This window comes from Pleurodeles waltl, chromosome 8 (genome assembly GCF_031143425.1).
Source record: "Pleurodeles waltl isolate 20211129_DDA chromosome 8, aPleWal1.hap1.20221129, whole genome shotgun sequence".
Taxonomy (NCBI): Eukaryota; Metazoa; Chordata; class Amphibia; order Caudata; family Salamandridae; genus Pleurodeles; species Pleurodeles waltl.
In genome coordinates this window covers 1202115208-1202140897 of record NC_090447.1, presented here as the reverse complement: position 1 = coordinate 1202140897, position 25690 = coordinate 1202115208, and the positions used below count along the sequence as shown (strand labels likewise).

The 25690-nt window shown below is 43.3% G+C and overlaps 1 protein-coding gene across 1 annotated transcript in view; it reads left to right on the top strand.

Moving 5' to 3' along the window:
- FREM2 (FRAS1 related extracellular matrix 2) overlaps positions 1 to 25690 on the top strand; it is a 489280-nt gene that overhangs the window by 247621 nt on the left and 215969 nt on the right. The window contains exon 6 of the mRNA XM_069205491.1: positions 14396 to 14647. Coding sequence (XP_069061592.1) covers positions 14396 to 14647 — 252 coding nt within the window. The remainder of the gene's footprint in view (positions 1 to 14395; positions 14648 to 25690) is intronic.

The following is a 25690-nucleotide window of genomic DNA, read 5'->3' as shown; positions in this document are numbered from 1 at the left end:
CTTGCAATTTGCGAGTCGGAAGGATTTGCAAATTGCAAGTCGCAATTTGCAATTTTCCTACATCTGGCCCTAATATTCATGAGGTATGTCGCAATTTGCGACCCCATTGTGAATCGCTGCACTCACAGGGATGGTGGCCTGCTGGGCACCATGTCTGTGACTGCTTTTAAATAAAGCAGTATTTTTTTAAAATACATTTCATTTTCCTTAAAGGAAAATAGGATGCATTTCAAAAGGAAAAATGAAAAGTTTTCTTTTCATTTTTTCAGAGCGTGCGAAAATATTTTCGCATGCATTCACAAAGGAGAAGAACCCCCTTCCCGTCTGCGAATGGGATAGCACAAATTTGAAATTGGTGCTAACTGCAATTGTTTTGTGACCACATTCACGGTCACAAAACAATCATACATTGCACTGTGACACCCAATTAGGAAGGGAACGCCCCTTCCTAATTGCTACTCGCAAACCCTTTTTGTGATTCGGTAAAGAGATTGCCGAATTGCAAAATAGGGTTTGTGCATCATCAAGTTCTTTTTTCTTGTTGCAAACGCCCTGATTCTGTGAATCAGGCCGTTTGCAACCAGAAAAAAGCTTTGTATATGTGGCACAATGTCCTTATGATTCTCACTAACATTAACACTGCATTGCCTGCTTTGACACAGATAATGGGGACCATACGTTTCAAGATACAAGATCAACTGGTCCAGATGTAAAGCAGCAGTCTCCAGGGTGACCACCAAATTCTGCCTGTGTGACCTCCCCATGAGACGGTTGACCAAAGGTCGACCATCTCATGGAGAGGTCACACTCCATAGGGGCAGAGGAGCGTCGCCCCCCCTCCCCTGCAACGGCAGCTGCAAACCTTTTTCCCCAAAAAACGATCATAAACTATGTTTATGACCGTTTTTTGGGGAAAAGGGGCGGGGCCACAGGGTGACGAGTGTGCCCTCAGAGCACATGTGTGATTGGCTGGCCGAACACACATGCGCACATGGCTCTCTCCAGCCCAGCAACACGGAGAGAGTCTGCTCCCAGCCAATCCTAATGCTGCTCTAAGCAGTGTCTGGATTGGCTCAGGGCAGGCTGGGAGCCTGTGCCTGCTTCGGCAGCGAGACGGAGGAGCAGAGCAGCGGCGCGGGAGCAGAGGTAAGTGGGTTTTGAAAAAAGGTTTGAATTTTTTTAACTTAATTTAATTATCCCCGACCCTGCCCCCGCATGCCTGTGCACACCGCCCCTTTACATTAGCGGAAGCAGCGACTGGTTATTCTTCTCATTCATAGGTTCGAGATAATGATAACTGACAACTACATATGTGAAATGTTATGGCCCACTGGTAACACTTACACATACCCTAATGGATAGAGTTCAAAGAATAAAAATGACAGGGGTGTCCACTTCAGCTATTTATTTGGACTGCTTCTGTTACTAATCCCTAGGGATACTTTGAACCATATAGTTTTAGAAAATTGTTAATCTGAGGAGGGAACTTGGTCCAAGTTGAAAGCAGCCAATTTATATGCCTGCACTGGAGCTGGAGGTTTAAGTCTGCCACATGTGAGGAGTTATTGCTTAGTGCTTCTGCTATCGCAATGACTTTATTATTTCCCATGCCGAGTGAAACTACCCCATTCTTCCAGTGTGGGTTCAGTGGGGAAGGAAATTGATAAGTAGCCACAGCAAATTGGACCCTGTAAATACATTTAAGGAGATACCTAAATACACAGCTCGACCCAATATTGACCCCCTATGCTCACCAATTCCAAACATGCTGGCAAAGTGTTAGGTATACACTTCAGGCCCCATGCTTACACTACCTTGTGGCATATGGATTGAGGTTAAAATGATACACTGGGGGTTGTGGGAGAGGAAGAGAATCGAGAGGGTGGAGTAAAATTTAGATAAAATGGGGATTAAAATCTTCCTAATGCTCAATGTTTGGAGTAGATGATTCATACCAATGGCAGTGACAATGTAGACAACTTTGTCATTGCATATGCCAAAGGCCTGCAATTTCAAAGAATGTAATTGATTAACCCCTTCACTACGAGGCCTTTTCCCCTCAGGTGCAGAGCCTTTTTTTGGCTATTTGGGGCAGTTAGCACTTAGGCCCTCATAACTTTTTGTCCAATAAGCTACCCACGCCAAATTTGCGTCCTTTTTTCCAACATCCTCGGGTTTCTAGAGGGTACGCAGAGTTTGTGGGTTCCCCTGGAGGAGATCGAGAAATTAGCCAAAATACAGCAATACTTTCGTTTTGTTTTTAAAAAAAAGAAAGAAATGGGCTGCAGAAGAAAGCTTGTGTTTTTTTCCCTGAAAATGACATCATGGCACCAACAAAGGGTTGATGGTGCTAAAATCACCATCTTCCCAGCTTTCAGGAACAGGCAGATTTGGATCATAAAACCTTATTTTTCAACAGAAACTTGGCTTTTTACTGCGACATACCCCATTTTTATAGTATTTTGTGTGCTTTAAGCCTCCTTCCAATTAGTGACAGAAATGGGTGTGAAACCAATGCTGGGTCCCAGAAAGTTAAACATTTCTAAAAAGTAGACAATTTTTGTATTCAACAAGGGGTCATTGTGTAGATCCTACAAGGTTTTCCCACAGAAAATAACAGATGAAATAAAAAAATATTGAAATTGAGGTGAAAAAAACAGCCACTTTTTCCACGTTTTACTCTGTAACTTTTCTCTGCGATGTCAGATTTATAAAAGTAATATACCGTTACGTCTGCTGGACTATTCTTTTTGCGGGGATATATAGAGCTTGTAGGTTCATCAAGAACCCTAGGTACCCAGTGCCATTAAAGGAGCTGCACCTCGCAATGGGCTTTCATTATATTCCGGGTATACAGCAATTAATTTGGTAAATATAAAGAGTGAAAAGTAGTTACCAAGGAAACCTCTGTATTTACAATATGGGCACAAGATAAGGTGTTGAGAAGCAGGGGTTATTTGCACATCTCTGAATTCTGGGGTCCCCATACTAGCATGTGAATTGCAGGGCATTTCTCAAATAGATGTTTTTTTTACACACTGTCTTACATTTGTAAGGAAAAAATGTAGAGAAAGACAAGGGGCAATAACACTTGTTCTGCTATTCTGTGTTCCCCCAAGTCTCCCGATACAAATTATACCTCACTTGTGTGGGTAAGCCTAATGCCCACGACAGGAAATGCAACATTGACACATCACATTTATACATTGAAATCGGATGTGTTTTTTGGAAAGTGCCTAGCTGTGGATTTTGGTCTCTGGCTCAGCTGGCTCCTAGGGAAACCTACCAAACCCAGGATGGGGTAATTTGTCATGCTATCACCAGGTTCTGTTACCCAGAATCCTTAGCAAACCTCAAAATGTGTCAAAAAACACTTTTTCCCTCATATTTCGGTGCTGCAAAGTTCGGAAATCTGAGGGGAGCCACAAACTTCCTTCTATCCAGCATTCCCCCAGGTCTCTTGATAAAAATGGTACCTCCCTTGTGTGGGTAGGCCTAGTGCCCTCGAAAGGAATGCCCCAAAACACTACGTGGACACATCAAAATTATAAAATATAAAAGTACCTGTTTTTGTTGGGGGGGCATCTGCGTTTTTTGTCCTGGGCTCAGCAGCCATTTAGGGAAACCTATCAAACCCAGACATTTCTAAAAACTAGACACCCAAGGGAGTCTAGAGAGGGGTGACTTGCATGGATCCCCCAGTGTTTTCTTACCCAGAATTCTCAGCAAACCTCAATTTTAGCGAAACAAATTATATTGTTCCCATATTTCAGTGTGGGATCACTGCATCAGGACAAATTTCCTACCACCCAACATTCTGCTCATTCTCCTGGTAAAAATGATACCTCACTTTTGTAGGTGAGCCAAGTGCCTTTGACAGGGAAGAGCCAAAAACATGTAAAAAATGAGGGGGAACCAAAGCGGGTCCAAAAGGGCAGTTTGAAAAAAAACGTTTTGAGGTTGAAAAGTGGGGCAGAATTTTTATCGGTATGGAAGCGACAATGCTGGGTGGTAGGAATTTTGTGGATTCCTGCAGATTACGGAAGGTTCCATCACAAAACTGTGGGAAAAATGTGTGATTTCAAGCAAAGTTGGAGGTTTCCAGGACATTGTGGGTAAGAAAATGCTGCTGGTTTCATGTGAAGCACACCACCCTGGACTCATCCAGATGTTTAGTTTTCTGATGTGTATAGGTATCATAGATTTTTCTACATGGCAGCGTCCCAAAGTCCAAAAAGTGCAGCCCACACCATTCCAAGTGGGACGATTTCGAGAGTTAGACAAGCTCTCGTGGTCCAAATGTGAAACCAAAACCCAAAATATTCAAATGTCCCCTTGATTGCAGTGGGATAAGATGTTTTAGTGTGCGGGGGTAGAGCTGAAAGACTGTTCCCCCTTCAGTTGGGGTGGGGGCATAACCATGCCCATACTGGTTGGTAGCCACCACCCCACTACATACTTTTTTAAAAACTCCTTGACATCTAGTAGGCTTTCTGCCCCCCGGGGAGTGGATCGGGGTAATTGCCCCATCTGCCCTCTGGTAGGCGGAACAACTTTGTCCCCATTTATTTGGGGTATGGGTATGGCCATAACCCCAACCTTTTTTTAAAAAAAAAATCTTCCCTGGTCTCTGGTGGGCTTTCTGCCCGGGCCTTAAAAAAGCCGGCTGATCCGCCCTCAAGGGGGGCAGAAATGACCTAAAATGAATTTGCCCCCCAGGGGAGACACCCTTGTCTAAGGGGTTGCTCCCATTGCCTAAGGGGTAGCTCCCCTTGCGTGAAATTGGTGCAAAAATAAACCCTTGGTGTCTAGTGGTTTCTGCCCCCCTTGGGGGCAGATTGGCCTAAGAAAAATAGGCTGATCTGCTGCCAAGGGGGGCAGAAATGGCCTAAAATAAAATATAATTAATATAGGCTGATCTGGCCCCAGAGAGAGCAGGAAAGGCCTACAAAAATTGCCTCCTGGGGAGTGACCCTTGCCAAAGGGGTCTCCCCCTTATGCCAATTAAAAAAGAAATCCCTGGTGTCTAGTGGCTTCTGCACTTCCTAATGGGCAGATCGGCCTAATTAATATACGCAGATCTGCCCACGGGGAGGGCAGAAAAGGCGTAACAATCAAATTGCCCCCTGGGGAGTGACCCTTGCCTAAGGGGTTGCTCCCCTTATAAACATAAAAAAAACATCCCTGGTGTCTAATGGCTTCTGCCCCCCTGGTGGCAGATCGGCCTAATTAATATAGGCCGATCTGTCCCCACAGGGGGCAGAAATGGCCTTAGATAAAATGCCCCTCCTTGGGGAACGATTCTTGCCAAAGGGGTCGCTCCCCTCATGCCAATTTCCTACAAAAAAAACCATCCCTGGTGTCTATTGGCATTCCTGCAGCTATGCAATCGTGCTGCAGGAATGCTCAGAGAGACATGAAAAGGAAAGGAAAAACCTTTCCTTTCCTTTTCATGCCTCCCTGACCTCCCCTGCCCCTTACTGAGGAGAAACTAATCTGTTTCTGTTTCTGCTCGGATCGCGCTGGAAGCATGCTTCCAGCATGCTTCCAGCATGATGGAAGGCAACCTCTGATGAGGTCAGTGCGCAATTGCGCGCTGACATCATCAGACGTCACTGGGGGGTGTGGGGTGGAAGGGGAAGCAATTGCCCTTCCAGCCCTGCCCTGGGGGTTAAGGGGGGAGGCCCTCGCGGGGAGTGCTAGAGCTTGAGCTTCCCCCGTGGGACAGGTGCAGGACGAGCTGGTCTCGCCCTCAGCGCAACAGCGCTGCAGCCAAGGGCGAGACCAGCTTGTCTTAGGCATTGAAGGGGTTAAAAAGAGCTAAATTGTGGGATAACTAGACTGGAGCCACCACTGGCTTCTATAACGCGATCATCAAACATACTTTATATGACTGTACAAGAAATGGCACCAAGAGACACTGGGTAAACCAACCAGGTGACTCAACACATAATAAATATCTCAGAGGCCAAATTTAAATTCTTGCATTTCAATATATTACATGACTGGCACCTATCCCCGTTCCTACTCCGTAGAACAGGACAGGTGTAATAATTGTATATATTTTGCCAATGTCCCGGATTACAAAAATGTTGGGATAGTATAAATACCTGCAATATGAAGACGCTAGACCTTAATCTCTTGTTGTCTGTCTTCGACTCTGTTACACGACATGGTGGATATTCCATGTCTGATCAACCATAGCCAAAGGAGTCTGATGACATCACTGACAACAGTCAAGATCTCAGTTTCGCTGGGGAGCTTCCCCTAAATCAATATCGGCTGAGTGGTAATCAGAAACGGGTAAGATTGTCTTTTTTTTTTAGATGGTGATTTACATTGTCAGCGATCAAATACATATATTTGAAGACATATGGAATCTTTATCTAGAATCATATAGTATTTGTTTTGAAGTGATATAAAACACTGAGGGTATTGTGCAGGGAGTGGGTGATAGAGTAAGTGGAAAGTGAGACTCGTCTACATTTATATTAATGGCTCTTTTTTTTTAGAAAGGATACATGCTCAACTAAGTGCTTCATTTAAAACGTGTCCAGTGTTCTAGAGAAAAGACATACAGAGTGACTGATGATTTTCTATTTTCATGAGTTACAGACGTTATGATATTCTGTCCGACCTGCTTATTTTCGAGAAAGATTAGCATACTGTATTTGTATTTTTCTTTACCTCCATCCTTTTCTAAGGAGGTCTAGCTTGTGCACCCTCCATGTTACTTCTACTTTAATTGAAAATAATAGAAACATTGCAAAACATAACAAAAAATAACTGTACTTGATACGCAAACATTTGTCCGTGTCTTTCAAGGTCATTTGTGTGTTGTACTGTTCGCAATAGCAGGCTTTTGATAAAGTTACAAGCAGGAACAAGCGTTTGCAAAGCAATAGGTCTCGCAATTGCTTGAGTTAGAGCTATTGGCATCATAAATTTATAACTGGACTTTTCTTGTCACATAAATTAAAAAAGATATTGAATGGTGAGAGGGATTATTATTTTAGAGTCCCCACTATCATAGTGTGGGGACCCAGAAATTATGGAAACATTGTGCTTAATGTTTTGAAAGTGGTCCCATTGTCCTAGCACCACCACAGGCTGTAATGAGCAAAAATATTTTATAAAAGTGATGCTCAGCAAAGCATTATGGGGCGAGTTTCCGTGCCACAAATATTTTAATATGTAGCTCTGACTGTAATGCTTAGAACAGCCCCGAGAGGACATCACAATGAAGTAGCATTTGAAAGAAACAAGGTTATATACCTATATATTTAAATGAAACAGCAATATATAACACAGAGCAACCATATATGTAGTCCCTAGAGTCCGTAGTGCATTGCGTATTTTCAAGGGGAGCAGGCCTCTAACAATAACATTACAATAGCCCTTAAAACACAAGCTATTCCCAGCAAGAAAACTGAAGTTCCAACCATAGGAGCATTTAAAAAGACATTGAATGGTGGGAGGGGTTATTATTTTGGGGTCCCCACAAACCTAGTGTGGGATCCCAAAGATCACATTGTCCTAGGACCACCACAGGCTGAATTATGGGCAAACATGTTGTGAAAAAGAATGCCTGGAAAGCATTATGGTTCGAGTTTTCCCGACTGCAGTGAATATTGTAGTATGGGCTCTCCTGCTGTGCATGGAGAGCCACTTTCATTTTGAAAGCATTTTAAGGTAGCTCTGAACAATATGACCAGTGCTCTAATACCGCTGATCGAGTACACGTTGTTGTGCTTGTTTGCGCTGTGAGCGCCATGGTTGTCGTGCAGCATGAAGGGGAGAGTCAAAAGAAATAATTCTCCCAGGCTGAAGTATATCGGCAATCGTGCAATAATCCATGTAACAGGGGCAGTCTGCAATATGTGGCAAAAGCAGCCTCAAGGCGGGACAAACGTTAGGCAATTATCAATGACCTGAAGTGATTTTTGAGAGACAGGAACAAGTTAAAGTGATGGGCGTGAGGCGGGCATGGTTAAAAGCTCACAATACTTACAACGGATCAAAGTCCTTGCTCGCTCGACCTTACAAATACTAAGAGTGCAGCAGTAATAACTGTGGATCACAACTTTTCATTGGCAGAGTCAGCAGAGACTCCACCAGCAGAAACATGGCTGTTCTCTCTTCTCTAAATAGAGCAGGAAAATCATGAGATTGTTGGATAAATTCAAATAGAACACAAGAGCTTGTAGACTTTTTAAAACATGTTTGCAAGGAGTATATGCATTCATGTAAAGTAACAAACATTCTTACAAATGTTTCCCTATAGCCTGACAACGATGTAGAGTCTTATACAGTATGCTTTTGATATGGGCCAAAACCGTAATATTATTGTATTTTCTGTCAAACAAGCTGATGCTTTTCTAGCAAACAGATGTCCAAGGAGCATAATTTTAAAAACACATAAGAATGAAATGCACATTTTTTTCAGATGAGGGGATAACATGGTGACACTGCATGGTTTAGGATACCTTTCAAACAGGAGTAAATTTATAAGAGAAGTTCTTGCCCCCCCCCCAATTAATACAGAGGACCTTGAGGCCCGACATAAGTGTATTGAGAAAAGGTGATGGCGCATCTGTAAATAAATGTGAGATTTCCGAAGTTGTAGCTTCAGTACTTCCACTGAAGACTCCAGACATAATTGTTATTATCCTATTGAAACTCATGGCCTACACTTCTCCAGGGTGCTGAGAAGGCCATTCATTCTGAAAATGTGGGCCTGAAAAGACTTGGGTCATCCAACACTGGTTTTTGCTGTATTTCCAGCAGGTCTTTATAAACTTTGGCTTTACTGACGTTTTTATGCTTCCTACCCAAAGTTGTGAATCACACTACAGTGCCAACTTGGGATTCTTCCATCCACCTAAGGTCCTTCAGTTAAGTTACCGCTAGCAGGTTTCACCCCTGCGCAGTCTATCCCCTCAAGGTCAATTACCAGGCCCTGACTCCGGTACAGACTTCCACTCTGGCCCGAGATCCCTCTTGTTCCTGCAGCCCTGCTGATGGTGCAGGCACCACCGGTGCCGGTGGATGATTTGGTGCCAACACCCATGTCAGATCCTGAAAAATGTCACCTCAAGCTTGACTAATGTTGCGCTAAAAAATCACAAAAGTGCAACAAGTTGTTATGCAGCTTGGCTTTATATTAGTGCGTCCACTGCATCACAGCTATCAGAAGAGCTTCATTATCTTTTTGGTTCCATTCAGACCCTGTGCCAGAGCAGGGTGCAACTGAAGATACTGGTAATGATGAAGAGGAGGATGGTTTACTCCACCCTCATTATACTGATGATACCTTATACAATGATCTACAAAAACACCAGTGGGCTTCATACCTCCCCAGAGACAGAACATAATTGACCAAATGGGCCACAACAGAAGAAAGTGTCTCATTTACAGTGGTAGTTCTGAGGGCAGCTGATTTACTAGAATTTCAGTTACCATCCACTGGGACTAATATGACTGTTTTGACAGACATTTTGCAGCAGGGGCCAGTAACATCTGAGCCTTTATCCCATTTAGTGGCACCCTCATAGATGATTTCATCGATACCTGTCGAAACCATGTTTTTGCCTGCCTGTTTTCAGCAGGTGGCCAGGACATTGACCAGCACCCAGTGACACAGGTTTCTTACCAAGAACCCTTCTCTAGAGAGTCTAGTTGTACAGGCCACAGACTGTAAGGTGAACCCTAATTAATTTCCAAACAATGCCCCATATATAGAATCCAAAGGATTAATGCATCGGCAAATCAATGCTTTCATCTGCCAGCTTGGCACTGCGATCCCTAAATGCAGTCTGTCTTTTAGGCTGATATAGCCGTGTCCTTTAGTAAATGTTCAGCTGAATCTTGCAAGTTGTACAACTCCCTTGTCTACCACACATGGCTGAGTAGACAGGACCTACACAACCCACGTTTTCTGTCCCATGCAAACCCATAAGGCATTGAGAGCGCACACATAAGGAGTCAAATATAATTGTAAATAAAAACGAATATTGCAGCACCAGTATTGAAATATATAATCTCATAAAGGCACTCTACACTCGGCCTCCAGTCTCTTTATGGCGTCAGAGCATCCTGTGACGTCCTTGTAATGTACCACGTCTTTAGTTGTGAAAGCATGTTTGGTAAAGGAATATGTCTGGTAAATCACAACATTCTCCCGCCCATTCTGCCCCTAATGCCCGATACCCCAGCACTGCAATTGACCCCACTCCAGCCCTTAAAACTACCCTAACCCTCCCCACCCTGAGCCGTAAAACTGACCCCTCTGAGACCTAAAACCCTGCCCCCTTTTAAAAAACTACCCCAGCCCCTCCCTCCCCAAGACCTAAAAATGCCCTCCTGCCCTTAAAACTACCTCAACTCTAAAACCCTGCTCCTTTTACAAAAACTACCCAAGAGATCTAAAACCCTGTCCTCTTTTAAAAAATGTACCCCAACACCCCACCCTCCCTGAGACCTAAAACTGCCCCACCCCTAAATACTAGCCCCCCCAAACCTGTCCACAGCCCCACTCACCTCTTCCGATCCTTCTTGTTCATCTCTCCGTTCTCTGGCCCCTTCCTAAAAACCACCCCAACTCCACACCCCCTGCTCTCAGCCCTAACACTCTCCCCCACCCCTGAAAACTGCCCCTTCCCCCTTAAAACCACCCTGCCCCACCACCCTGGACCCTAAAGCCCCACCACCCTGAACCCTAAAGCCCTGTCAGAAAAATGACCCGACCCCCCCCCACCCAGAGAACTAAAACCCTCCCCAGCCCCTGAAAACTAGACCCCCAAACCCAGCCCCACTGACCTCTCCTGATTCTTTCTCTTCTCTTCCTCTCTGCCCATCCTCACACCTAGACCGCAGATTGTTCTCTGCCTTAACCACGCATATTCCTGGTTTAGGCACATCCATGGTTAAGGCAGAGAGGAGAGTCATGGTTCAGGTAAGCATTGTTACTCTTGCATTGCACCAGCACACATGGCTTAGCCCGTGTTGTTTAGGCCATTTCCCACCTTTAAATACCCTTGCTCAGCTCATAATTTGTTTGAGAGCATAATGGATACATATACCGTAGCGACAATAAAGAATCAAAGCGCATTAACTAAGCACACCTAAAAATTTGGAGAAAAGTATAATGGAGAAAACTGGCTAAAAATAAGCCAAACAATAATCATCAAAGCAGGGGGCTGAATCAGTATAATATAAGACATTAGTGCCCCATTATGTTTTTAAGAAATTGGAAACTATATGGAAATTGAAAGTGTCAATTTGAGATTTTTTTGTTTTATCAGGATTAAGAGTTGTTACTAGGCTGCCCTAGTGTTGGTGAAGGAACCTGGTGGAAAAACATACTTCAAAACTTAAAACAGTCCTGTGAGGTTGGGTCAGTCCAAGGACCTTAGTCTGGCTAAGTCCAGCAAATATCATGTTATTTGAGAAGCTAGTTAGAAGATTGAGGTAAAGAACCCAGCAGTCAGAAATAAGTTCAGGGTGGGTGAATGGCACTTTTGGAAGACAAGGAGAACATGTGGTCAATGAATACATTTTGTAGGTCCCCTTGCATCTGTTATGAATATGGAGCCTGTTTACAGGGTGAAGATCAGAGAGGGAAGTTAACTCTGATGCCACGGTCTTGGATCAAGGTACTGGTAGCCTTCTGTGCAGCTGCGGCCTGTCCTTAAGGGTGGAGGGGCCTTGCTCTCCACCTTTTGGCCGACCTGAAGAGTGTCTTCAGGTTGAGCAAAGATAAGCCTGACAGACACTCATTATGATCAGGTCATGCAGCCAGGTGCTGTACATGCTCTAAATGTGCAGGCATCTGGCTGCCTGAACTGAACTTTGCCAGGCTGAAGATGGCACAGCCCTGTGAGAGTGACCCCTTCAGTTTGGCAAAGCACTTGGAGAACCTCACTCTCAAGATGAAGTGCCCAGGGCCAAGTGTCAATCAGTGAGACCTCGTCACAGGGTGGGGTAAGGTCAGTAGTCACACTGACCCCATCACGTTCTGGGAAAAGGTAGGGACTGCCACCTCCTCTCATTGACTGACGGCAGTCCCAATCCTCCAGGAGGCTGAGATCACTGCGACAGACGGTAAGTTATTTTGTGATTTTGATGTGTGCCCGCGTGTGAGTATGTATGAATCTCAAGTGTATTTGTGAGTGTGTTCTGTAAATGGGTGTGTGGGTGTGTGCGCGCCCTTGTGTACTTGTGAATGCACTTTTGGGAATGCTTGGAGTTGTGACAGTGTGCCTGTAGGTGGGTGAGTGTATGTGTGTGTATGTGTAGGGTCTGCTCGAATTACCGGCTGCCACTGTTTCTGTGCAGTTTTTAAGTCAATAAAATGGGCAGTACAGGATCTGGAGCTGCAGTGATTAAGAAACTTTCATGTTTTTGATGAATATCCTTAGAACCTTATGCCAGTTGTATTCTTTGGACAGAGCTTGGAGTTTCGTGGATATCAGATCCTGGAAAAAAACACTAAAATGTGCAGGAAACCCCCACACTTCAGATTTCTCTTAAAAATCAGTTGCCTTGGTAAGTGCAAGTTTCCAGATGCCAATCAGCCAGCTATGAATATTGCTTAGAGTACTCCTCTGGTAGCTGTTAGGAGCTACCTCGTCTGGTGCTTCGGGTTTCTACGGTCATCCATGACTACAATGTTACTATGCACTCAACTCCGTGGATTGCCAAACAGCGTGGCAGATGCAGTTAGCAGGCACGGTACTTCACTGTCTATGTTGTAAATTGAACAGCGGCCACTCGTAGCAATTTTAAACAGTCAACATCCACGTGAGTACACGAGGCAAGTGAGAACAGCTATTGAAAGTCTTCTAAAGAAAACTACTGCGTGGTTTTGGAAGTAGCTTGCCATTTTCAAAGGCAAATCTCACAATCCATTTAAAGCAATTTCCACACGTGATCGCACCAATTGTAGCTTTCTCCTAGGCCGATATATTCCACTTTTTCACCGCTGAGGCATTCCCAAATAGTAATGGGGTTGGCTGAAACTGCTAGCCACGCCACGCTTCCTTTCAGATTTAAGATGCTTGTGCACAGTGTACAACATCATGGGATATTTTTATGAGGACACTACATCCGGAGTCAATACATTGTGGTGACAGTTGCATTCTGGGAAATACATCGTCTCTGGTAAAGGCAATGCATTTAATGTATTTCTTGTTTTGTTTTGTTTTTTGTTATCCTTTCACTTACTGTAATATTTACTTTTGAATTGCGTTTATTTTATTTTATTATTTGAAATCATCTGAATATGCTTGATATTCTTTGAAAACATGTAGAAAACTGCAATGCCGGATTCTCGGGGAGGCGAGGATGGGGTAATCCCCTTTTTTAATATGTGAATACATTTATGACATTTTTCTTAATTTTCCCTATTTGTATATTTAACGAATTAACATAAATTACCGTAGCCATTTGTCACAAAATATATAACAATTTTTAATGAACCCTTTCACTGTAATTTACCTTATTAATTTTTTATCTCTTTCCTTTTACAATGTAGTGTTCTATGATTTAGTGTTCGACAATGCAGTTAACTACATGAATCGGGGGTTAAGCCTCCGTTTTCACTTGGTATACGTTGGTATAATCAACAGGTACTTTAATCTGATAGTCGGATTAGATGGGTAGGGATACATACAGGACTGATGTCAGAGGTATTCATATAGTCTCGTCCTAAGGTCGCTAGGCAAAATGTACCTAGATGTCACACAAACACTGCCTTAGTAGAGAATGTATGTAGGCAGTGTTTGGCAAAAGCTAATTATTGGCAAGACTTCAAAACTGCTTTTGCTAAAATTTCAAAAATGCCAATTTATGTTTTTCCGATAGATACCTTCATTTCCTGCAAATAAGCTAGTATACGTATGTTGCCACCAAGAATAGATTAAACATATAGTCAATAATTTTTTTACGTTAGAAGGCCAAATGGTATTTTGGTCTAGTTGTGCTCGGTGCCACAGCACAGCAAAAAGTCGTGATAGTTTGGGAAAATGTTAAATATTTTCCTTGTGCTTTTCCAATTGCTGCCTACTGACAGGCAGCGTTAACTTAAAAAAATGCTAAAGTATATGTTTCATGTTCATTTTTAATAAAAATCTACTTCTTAGCTATGCAACAGCTGGTCTGTAAAAGAAAAGCCACGATACACATATCAATGTAACTACATTGGTGCTGTAGGTGTCATCCATTATAAGTACTTAGGTAGAAAAATACAGACCACCGTTGGCAAAGAAGTAACAAACTGTGTAGTGTGTATTTTATCAAATATTTGCCTAAAGAGTGCCAGCTTGTTCAAGCTATAATTTCCCAGTAAACAAAGGAGGTATTTCATACATAAACGGTTTTGTTTTGCCTTTAACAGGAACAGCAATTGGGACAGTCCCAACATCAGTGCTGTCCTACTCTGACTACATATCCAGAGCTGAGGACCACACCAGTGTTCTCCGCTTTGACAGGGGTGAACACGAGAAAATGTGTCGTGTGGTCATCATCGACGACTCACTGTATGAGGAAGCAGAATCATTTAACATCACTTTGAGCATGCCAATGGGTGGAAGGATTGGCTCAGAATTCCCATCTGCTCAGATAACAATTCTCCCCGACACTGATGATGGTAAGAAGGCAATGATTTATGTTTTAGTATTTCATCTTAAGTCGTATGCCCCCGCATGCTACACCCACACCTTTCTCCTGAGCTGTCTCCTTACCGCGTGGTCCTACCATTTGTAATCCACATTAGTCTTTGGAAGTGGCATGAATCGGACAGGGGTTCATACGGGCAATCAGTCCATTTCTTCTTGCCACCCCCAGTGTTGATGTGGGCAGGACCAGTCTCTAGTCCTCGTGCTTGAGTCAGCTCCTTGCAATTTTCCTGTTCTGACTGTAGGCAGAGAATTCCAGTGCTCTCAGTTTAAAGGAATGAGCGCAGGTTTGTGGATATCCCTTAACAATGGAACTTTACTCAGGAGGGGTCAGTAGACCCCATCCTCACACTGATACAGATAAGAAGTTTGGTCAAGTGCAAGATCACAGTACACTGCTACCACCGCTTTATGTGCTAAACTCAACTGGGCCAGTAATTCCTCTGGCATTAAGAGGGAGTGCGTGGTGCACCCATATGGGCCACAGAAGACCTAATGCTTTGCACACTTGATAGGTTAGGATGTTGCCATGGCCAAAATTAAAATAAAGATACCAGTTTCATGTAAAGTTGGGAACTAATAGAAGGTCACATGCTTGGTTACCATGCAGGGAACATTCCCGTCACAACACCACATTGTTATTCACTTTTTTTCAGTCCAATCTCAGCCAGACCTCCCACATCACACTGAACTGTGTTAATAGTGTCAGTACCGTGTTTTCCAACTCCACAATTAGAGTATTATTTTTCTCTGTAACAGTGTTCTGTGCAGCTTAGTGCAGGCTATATAAACCCCTAAATTAAATATATATTAAACAGGACTAGAATTCCAGCAACAAAGCCAAATTAAGCTGTGCGGTCTGAACTTTGCCTAGTGTCATTAATTTTTGCTCATAGTCTATTAACGTTAATGGTTTTATTACGTAAACCACAGCGGACTTTTTTGTGTTTTTACATTGTGAGACAGGCGGCCATGCTGGCTTATTTTACACTTCAAAGACAGTATTGGTATAATCGAATAAATGTTCTGAAGTATTATGATGTGCAAACTTGTTGGCTGGGATGCAAATACGTGCTCTTCGGGTGGATCAAATCAAATAAAATAAGTGCATAGTGCTTAGTTGACACTGAATGGAACGAGATTAGTGGGTGAGGGAAGGTTAACGAACACAAAGCAGAACAGCAAACAAGTAACTGTTTTTGAGTGATTGAAGGTAAAAATATGGAGATTTATCCAAACCCAGAAAGCAGACCAATATGACTCAAGATGACATTGAATTAAAATGATCAAAAACAGGGATACAAATCAATGTACAATCTTCATTTATGTCAAAGAGAAATTGAAATGTGCATAATTAAAAGGATCAAAAACAGGGATACAGATCAATGTACAATCTTCATTTATGTGTGTTCAAGAGAAATTGAAATGTGCAAAGGATAATGGACGAAGGAATCGCCCAAGTATAAAAAGCCTGCTGTTACGGTCAAAGTTAAGAGAACATTATATTAAAGGGAGTGGATTTGCTATTACAACAGAACAGACTTTAGCAAACATTCTATGAGAAGAGACTGCGAAATAGGCAAGGTGAACAGCAGCATGAAAGCCCCAGAGATTGGTACGTGGGAAAGATGTAAAGCTGACTTCACATTACATGTGGTGATGATCTGGAGAGACCATCTCTCTTGCATTTTACAAGAAAAGGAACTGCCACCAGTTTGAATTCATTTCACGCTGGGCATTTGTAGTACAAGAGTATTCAAGAGTCGGTTGATAGGAATAATACTCTCCCTGATGCATTTTAGGCCTTTCGTGTGAAGATCTAAAAATCATTAGCGGGCTTTTGAAGACAATGGGGGTTATTACGAACCTGGAAGTCTCATGACCACCAGGTTCGCGGATGGCGGTTGGACCATCGCCAATACGATTGTCTGATCGCCATATTTTAACTGGGGTTGTTGGGCCGCGATGGGACCGCCAGCACCGGCAGGTTCAGAGATCCCAGCTGTCTGGTGGTTGCGGCAGTCCTAATCCACCAGGGCAGAGCTGCAAACAGTGCTACCCTGGTGATTATGACCTTGTTCTCCGCCAGCCTTTTCATGGCGGTAGCATTTGGCATGGGCAGTGCAGGGGTCCCCCTGGCCACCACCATCGCAATGTTCACTGTCTGTTTACGAGCCAGAGACAATGCTGTGGGGTGTTTCCCGCTAGGCCAGTGGGCGGAAAGTCAGGTTTCCACCTGCTGACCTAGCAGGAAACTCTTAATGGGCCCAGTGGGGAGGTACCCACTATGGCTGCAACCTCCCTGTTTAAAGTTCGGCAGCCAGGTAAAACCGTCCGCCGAACTCGTAATGAGGCCCATCGTCTTTGTGCTCTGGAAACCAATGCAAGGCCTTTTTTAAAATTTTGAGACCCAGGTTACCCAGAGTATTATTTCCCCCATGCTAATTGAAGACAGATTGTTTGAATGAAGGAGGTAAACCATGCATGGGAACAGAAGGGATCAGTTAAGAACATATATTGGTTCAAGGAAGGAATAAGGGATCTGAGATACAGCCAAATGGGTGAGGTAATAAAATGTATACAATAAACAAAATCAGACATTAGACAAAATTTGACATTAGTCAAAATCAGACCTTTCTGAATAGACAGTAGTAGAATGTATGCAATAAACAAAATTAGGCATTTCTTCTCAGACATTTGAGAAATTTTGGAGTGAATCTCTGCTCTCCCCCTGGTGGTAAATGCACACACCAGCCGTGCTAAGCAATTTTAAAGTCAGAAACACAACACAATAAAATTCCTGAAGCTAATTAGGCAAATAAAAAAAAAAATAAGACACCAAAATAATCAAACGAAGATTGGAAACCATAGACATTTTGAGGTTTTGAGGCAAAGAAACTCCAAAAAACTATAAAGTGCCAATTGAAATCAAATTGTACTGTTTACAAAACTCGATGTGTGACATTAGGCTGACTGCAATGGAACTGTAGCCACATAGTCAAACAGCAGGTCACACACTTAGAGTGCTAAGTCCTGCAGGAGGTCGGTGCCAGAAGCGGAAGCTGGGAAGGGTCTTTTGAAGCCCAGTATATTGTGGTTGAGCTCCTTTTAAAGCCTTCAGTTTCTGTGCCAGTGTCTTTGAGTCACACAAGTCATGTTTCTATTGGAAACAAGATTCTTCCGCCAGTCCACCAGAAGTGGAAAAATTACTAAGTCTGTCATCAGTTTTTGCTGTTGGAAAAACAGCATTGCACCCAGTTCCCAAGAGCTGGGTTTTAGCCATGAAGTCTCTCTCCAGCCTGAATTCCTACAGGTGCCAATCCACAGTGGGCAGCTGGGCCTTCTTGAAGTCAGAAGTTCTTCTGCTTTTATGTTCCTGTAGCAAATTACAGAAAGCCAGTCACTTGGCCCATGGAAACAGTTCAGTCTGTGGATGTTAGCAGTAGCCAGGTCCTTTGTTCTTTTGTACTTTGTTCTGTTTTTTACTGCACCTACCTAGAGCCTGTTTTCTTCAAGATGTTTCCTTCCAGGTTCAGGACATTTCTGAGGAGGTTGTGGTGAGGTGCCAGTCTTATCCTGTGTATTAGCTAATGATTGGAGAATTCTTCACATCCATTCCTGGCAACCTTCTTGCTGAGTTCCCAATACACAAAACATGTTTTAGGGGCAAAGCACATGTGCTTTATCACTGTTGAACAGTGTGATAGGGGGCGGATTCCAAAGGCCAGTTAAACAAGACAGAAAAAGGTGGATGACCACAGCAAAAAAATATGTACTTTCGTACTTAAGACATCAGTGTTTTCCAGTGTTGAGGGGTACTGTGTTTCGTTGAGGCACAAGATTTTGAAGATTAATCTAAAAGGAACTGTGAAGTGCAATTGACGTTCTGTGATAGGAGTAAATTGAATAATAGATAAAACATTAGATCACATATTAATAGCAAAGTGGAACACTCAAGAGACCAAATACGTTTGCTGAACAATGCAAACTAATGTTCAAGGGATTGGTAATAGAAATAGGCAGTGATCATGAACTTATCAAAGAGATCAAAATCACGAGAGCAAGAGTTGCAGTCATGGTGAACAGGGCCAGAGAGGTAAGCACATATTATTTGCTCTCTACTCATCTGTCTTTATCCATAGGATGTTACACATAATGCTGTTTTCGTGCAGAGTTTTAGCAAAAAGGACGTTCCTGCAAGGGGAGTGATCTTGAAGGCTGAGGGAGGTGTCAACTTTGGCTGCTGAAAGGAAAACCGATGCGAAAAGATTGCACACAGGGCATTTTCTTCAAATTCAAATCATATCCCATGACCAGTGGTGGCCGGCAGCTTTAGGAGGGAGGGGGGCAGGTGGGATACACACACACACACACACACACGCACACACTCATTCTTTCACACACAGACACACACGCAAGCACGCACATCCATTAACAACACTCATACCATTCAAACATGCACGCACGCACCAGATATTCATTTTAAAAGATCGCACACACTCATTCTTTCACACAGACGAACGCACGCACATCCATTCACAACACTCATAACACTAAAACATGCATGCGCGCACCAAACATTCAATTTAAAACTTCACACATATACACACACACACACTTACCTTCAGCCTCCAGATCCCAGGAGGGTAGGGACTGCTGCCTTCCTTCATTGGCTGAGCCTAGGTCAGCCAATGAAGGAAGGCAGCAGTCCCAGCCTCGTCACAGAGTGGGATGGGGTCAGTGAGACTGCTGACCCCACCCCACTCTGTGACGAAGTGTCACTGATTGACACTCGCCCTGGGCACTTCAGGGCTTAAACCTGAAGCGCCCAGGGAGAGTGTGAATGGGTGACGCTTTCCTCGTCACCCAGGGGAGGGCCTCGAAGCACCTTTGCTGAGCCGAGGAGGTCACACCCATAGGAGCTGTGACCTCCTCAGCCCAGCAAAGTTCAGCTCAGGCAGCCAGGAGTGTGCGCAAATCGCGCATGTCTGCTCCTGGCTGCCTGAGCTGAACATGAAGAGTGTCTGTCAGGCTGACTTTTGTTCAGCCTGACAGACACTCTTCATGAGGGGCAAAAGGTAGGGGGGTGTGGCTCCTCCGCCCTAAAGGACGGGCCGCCACTGCCCATGACTATGTGAATCATGATTTATAAGAATACACAGTTCACTAGTTTGGGGTGGATTTCACTTTTATTTAATGTATGCGTGTGCCTGATTTTCAGTGCACCTGTTTGTGCATTAATTTTAAGGCAGTTGGATATGTGCTCTAGCAGAGGATTTTTCATGAAGTGTCTATACAGTACCAAAGTAGGAAAGAGCTGCTTGGCTATAAGGCAAATGATGATGTGAGAACCGACGAGAATTAGCGTTCTTAATTCAATCACTCTGCAGACATTAAAGAGGCTAGATTAATGATAATGCTTTGGAAATGCTGAATTACCCTTGGAGTTGTTAGAAAGCTATTTCACATTAAATTAACTGTTTGCCCACTAATGACAGGTTGCTACTCTAGTCTCAGATAAAAACACAATTACGAAGGCCCTGCATTCGGTCACTTCTTACACAGGAGCCTCTCTTTTTGAAAGTCAAATTCAATACTTTGGCCCAAGCGACGCAAAGCATGCTAAAATGGTTTAAACAGAGTTACAGGGGCTAGCTCCCTATTGTGTGTGGCTCACTAGGAGAAATACACAACGCCCAACTGTCAACTGCGTCCAGTCATGTAACCCAGAGACAGGATGTAGACAATAAATTGCTAACGCAGGAAAATGACAGTTTTCTAAAAGCAGCATTTTCAAAATTGTAAATTAAAATCCAGTTTTACCATAAATTAGGATTTTTCTTTACAATTCCAAAGACACCAAACATGAATGGGTACTTGTTCTTATTTGGAAGGTACAGCTTATTAAATAAAAATAAAGTAACTTTAATGTTATCCTATGGGAGAGGTAGGCCTTGCAGTAGTGAGAAACTAATTTAAGAGCTTTTTACTACCAGGACATGTAAAACTTAAAAGTACATGTCCTACTTTTTAAGTATATTGCACCTTGCCCTCTGGGCTCTCCAGGGCCTAGCATAGGGGTGACATATGTATTAAAAAGGAGGGGTTGGGCCTTGCAAAAGGTTTAGTTAGCCAGGTTGAAAAGGCAGGTTAAAACCTGCACACACAGGCTGCAATGGTTACCTGATACATGTTTAAAGTGCTACATAGGTGGGTGCCACAAGCAGTGCGTAGGCCCACTAGTACCTTTTAAATTACAGGACCTGGGCACTGGTAGTGCCACTTTACTAGGGAGAAACAAGGAAATTAGATATGCCAAATGTGTAAACGCCAATTCTCCCATGTTTTAAGGAGATCCCACAGGGACTTTAGCATTGGTTAGCAGTGATAAAGGCCCGTATTTATACTTTTTGACGCTAAACTGCGCTAACGCAGTTTAGCGTAAAAAAAAATAGCGCCGGCTAACGCCATTCTGAAGCGCCATGCGGGCGCCGTATTTATAGAATGGCGTTAGCCGGCGTTAGCCGCCGGTGCCGTCTGGTGTGCGTTAAAAAAAACCACGTACACCAGGCAGCGCCGGCATAGGGGAAAATGGCGTATGGTCGTCTCAAAATGGGGCAAGTCAGGTTGAGTCAAAAAAATCGCCTCAACCCGATTTGCGCCATTTTTTTACGACGCCCATCCCCCATTAACATGACTCCTGTCTTAGCAAAGACAGGAGTCATGCCCCCTTGCCCAATGGCCATGCCCAGGGGACTTATGTCCCCTGGGCATGGTCATTGGGCATAGTGGCATGTAGGGGGGCACAAATCAGGCCCCCCTATGCCACAAAAAAAAAGTTAAAAAAATACTTACCACAACTTACCTTTTCTTCCCTGGGATGGGTCCCTCCATCCTTGGGTGTCCTCCTGGGGTGGGCAAGGGTGGCAGGGGGTGTCCCTGGGGGCAGGTGAGGGCACCTCTGGGCTCATTCTGAGCCCACAGGTCCCTTAACGCCTGCCCTGACCCAGGCGTTAAAAAGAGGCGCAAATGCGGGGTTTTTTGCCCCGCTCACTCCCGGGCGTCATTTTTGCCCGGGAGTATAAATACCACGCACATGCCTGGGAGTCATTTTTTAAGACGGGAACGCCTACCTTGCATCTCATTAACGCAAGGAAGGTGTTCACGCCAAAAAATGATGCTAACTCCATGAACTTTGGCGCTAGACGCGTCTAACGCCAAAGTATAAATATGGAGTTAGTTTTGCGTCGAATTTGCGTAAAAAAAAACGACGCAAATTCGGCGCAAACGGAGTATAAATATGCCCCAAAAAATCCACAAAGTCAGCAAAACAGGTTGGAGGGCAAAATGTTAAGGGGGAATCACATAAAGGATGCCAGGTCTAACAGACAGGTATTTAACTTCCTAAATATCTGATACAAGATCTATAAATTACACTGATTAGTCTGGATCATTATCTTTCCATTTCTGTAAATATTTGATGTTGTAGTGGAAATGATGGTTGAAAAAGAAAGTACAAATATCCATCTTCCAGGTGTCATTAAAATGATGGGGGATGAGCCAAAATGGAAGAATAGCCCTTCCTATGCAAAGGTGTAAAATAGTAGATTTGTAGTTGTATCACATCTTACTTGGTTGAGATAGCAGCCAGCAGTTGAAGTCTCAGGGTACATGAGCGAGATTGTTTGATTTGAATTTCTCTTTACCCTTTTTGTAGGCAGTAAATGTAGGAGGCAGCGGAGCTCTTTATTGAAAGTTGCCTTGGAGCGATAATAGTGGCTCATCTTACAGTATAGATACTGATGAATCACCGCACGTGGAGTGTCTATACAGAAGAGAGTGGCCTTTTCGATGGCTGCCAGATGTATATATAGATCTATGTTTCTCCTAGAACAAGTGATAAGCAGTACATTTCTTGAAGCAATTAAAATATGGCCTAAGTTCACTCACCAGAGTCTGAATTTTAGGTGGATGGTCCAGTGGCGGCCGGTAATTTTAGAGGGGAAGGGGGCGGGCGGGATGCACACTCACACTCATTTATTCACACAGGCACACACATCCATTCCCAACACTCATCAACATTCAAACATACACACACCAAACATTAATTTAAAAAACACACACACACTTACCTTCAGCTCGGAGGTCCCAGGAGGGTTGGGACTGCTGCCTTCCCTCATGAGGGAAGGCAGCAGTCCCAACTTCGTCACAGAGTGGAATGGGGTCAGTGAGACTTCTGACCCCATCCCACTCTGTGACGAGGTGTCACTGATTGACACTCACCCTGGGTGCTACAGGGCTTAAACCTAAAGCGCCCAGGTCAGAGTCAATGGGTGATGCTTCCCTTCATCACCAAGGGGGAGGGCCTCGAGGCACCTTTGCTGAGCCGAGGAGGTCACGCCCATAGAAGCTGTGACCTCTTCAGCCCAGCAAAGTTCAGCTCAGGCAGCCAGGAGTCTGCGCAAATCGCGCATGTCTAGCTCCTGGCTGCCTGAGCTGAACATGAAGAGTGTCTGTCAGGCTGACCTTTGCTCAGCCTGACAGCCACTCTTCAAGAGGGGCAAAAGGTGGGGGGGGTGGCCCCTCCGCCATAAAGGACGGGCCGCGGCTGGGATAGTCCCTTCACTTTTTGTCTTCCAGTATGGCTATTTACTACCCGAGGCAATGTGTTCTTTGAATCAAGCCATTTACTGCTCAAACATAGCTAAACTTTCTGTGAGGAATTTCTGCAATGGTTTGAAAAGAAATGCATGAGTGTTTGCATGCTTAACTGCACTGCGATAAAGGGCATTGACAGGCTGGTGGTGATATCTTTTGGACTTTTGCTGTAAGAACCTGGTAGCTAAATCAGATACTCAACACTTGTTGCGTCCCTTTGTAGTGATCTGAAGATTGCAGTGTCAAATCTTGACAAGGAAGACTCAGCCTTCCATCCTTCCTTGCTTGGAAAAAATCGGTAATAGCAGTGTCTTTTATTTACAGCGCTTAAACTCAGCAGATGTGCGGCATGAAGCTCTATAAAACCAAGTCAATATTATATTATCCCTGATAGCTCCACCAAGGAGAAATCCCAACATTTGTACAAAATATCGGACAATTAATTCATCACTTTCTTCCGGAACTCAAAGTATATCTGCTTTGCAAGGATAATATATAAGAAAGAATAATTTTTTTCTGGAAAGCATTTAAGATATTTTGTTATAATTCCATGAGCAATTAATGAACAGGGCTCGGCAAGAAGGCTGTACAGAGTCCTGAATAAATGCATCTTTTGTACAGATATGAGAAATTCTTTTAGCTGGAGGCAAAAAAAAAAAAGCTAAACAATGGAAACAGCAAAAAGATACTAGAGGATAACACCCTTTGTGGTTACCTATTTTCAGGTATTAATGTGGACATTTTTAGGATTGTTGAAACAGGCGGTTATCAGCACTGGCTACCTCCCCTGAAACGAACCACAGCTTATGTCAAAGGTTTTTGATGCACATTTGCTCCCCTAGCAAGCAAAAAGATGACCTTTGCCTTTTGCACAAGATCCTTTAAAGGTGGACACCTTAATATACCAAATGATTATAGACCACCAGCTCACCAAACGTCCAAGGTTGGCTACCCAAAAAAGACTTTCAGTTCATCCTCTGAGCTACAAATGTTTTTAGACCATGGGAATGGGCAGAAGGCATCTCTTTATGAGAAATACTTCCTTTAAACCTTCATACCAGGATACATTCCAACAGACCTGTTTCAGATGATAAAAACCACATTTGTTTTAAAGCCAGAAAATGGCCTTATTTTACCCAACTTCTGTCTAAAATTGCCTCTGTTTTAATGTGTTTTAATGGGAAAAGGCATTTTTTTTCTGAAATCTCCCACTTTACAGCTGTAAAATGTTAGCGTGTAGTGCATGATAGTTATCTTAGATTCTGGAAGTCCCAGAGGATGCATCTTTTTAGACCGGCTTTTAGACTGCAAAATAACTGGATACCTTAGTGCCAGCCATGTTTTACCAGTATTAATAAACTCCTGTTAGCTGATAACTACAATACTATAAATTATTGTGATTCACTGAGTGATATTGTTGCCCAGAAATAATTATGACAAATTAATTTTACTGTGGCTAAGCAACAGAATACTTAAAAAATGTTGCAACAGGGGTTGACCCAAAGAAGATGAATTCAACCTATACAGTTTTGAAAACCTGAAGAATACTTCTGCCGGTAGCCCAGAGAAGCCTCGAACAGTATATTAACGCCTTGATTCCACTTTGTCAGTGCCCATTTTCTATGTACGAGGAAAAGCTTGACATTATCGACTCATCTCTTTGGCCTGTCCATCCAAGCCTAAAAGTTCTGGATTGCTTTCTGTTAAAGCTCTAAATCAAGGGTCTCCAACCTTTTCTGTAATAGGAGCTACTTATGATCAATGAAAAACGTTTCAGGCTATTAATAGTACTAGTGTTGTAACAATGACCACATCAGGCAAGATTATTTTCTTTATGTGCTCAAGGTTCGGTGTTGGGCACCTTGTGTATATTGTATTTACTCTAGGAATGATTTGAGATCATGCAATAATTTTCATTAACTAAGCAGTGAATGTTATCAATCTGCTACTTTTAAATGTTGTCTGTAATCACCAGAAAACAGCAAAGGCCAGATCACCAAAGCTTCTCCTGGGAGTAGTTTGCCCTATTCTTTTAGGAGGTGTGAATTACTCCTAAATATCCAGGCCTCTACAGAAAACGTTTTTTCTATGATTAGTTGTATCCTACTCTAGACCTAGTTATGACATACTCATTAATTTCCTTAACTAAAACTGTCTTAGGCATAGAAAAATGTTTTGTTGGCACAGACATGGAAATTCAGGACCAATTCACACACAGGAGACCAGGTTTGTGTATGCAGTCATTTTTAGAGGTAAACAAGGATGATTAAGAACAAATAATATCTGGTTTAGAAACACTTGCTCCTGTCACTACAGTATCTGAACATCCAAAGGAGAAATACACAACTCAGATAAAG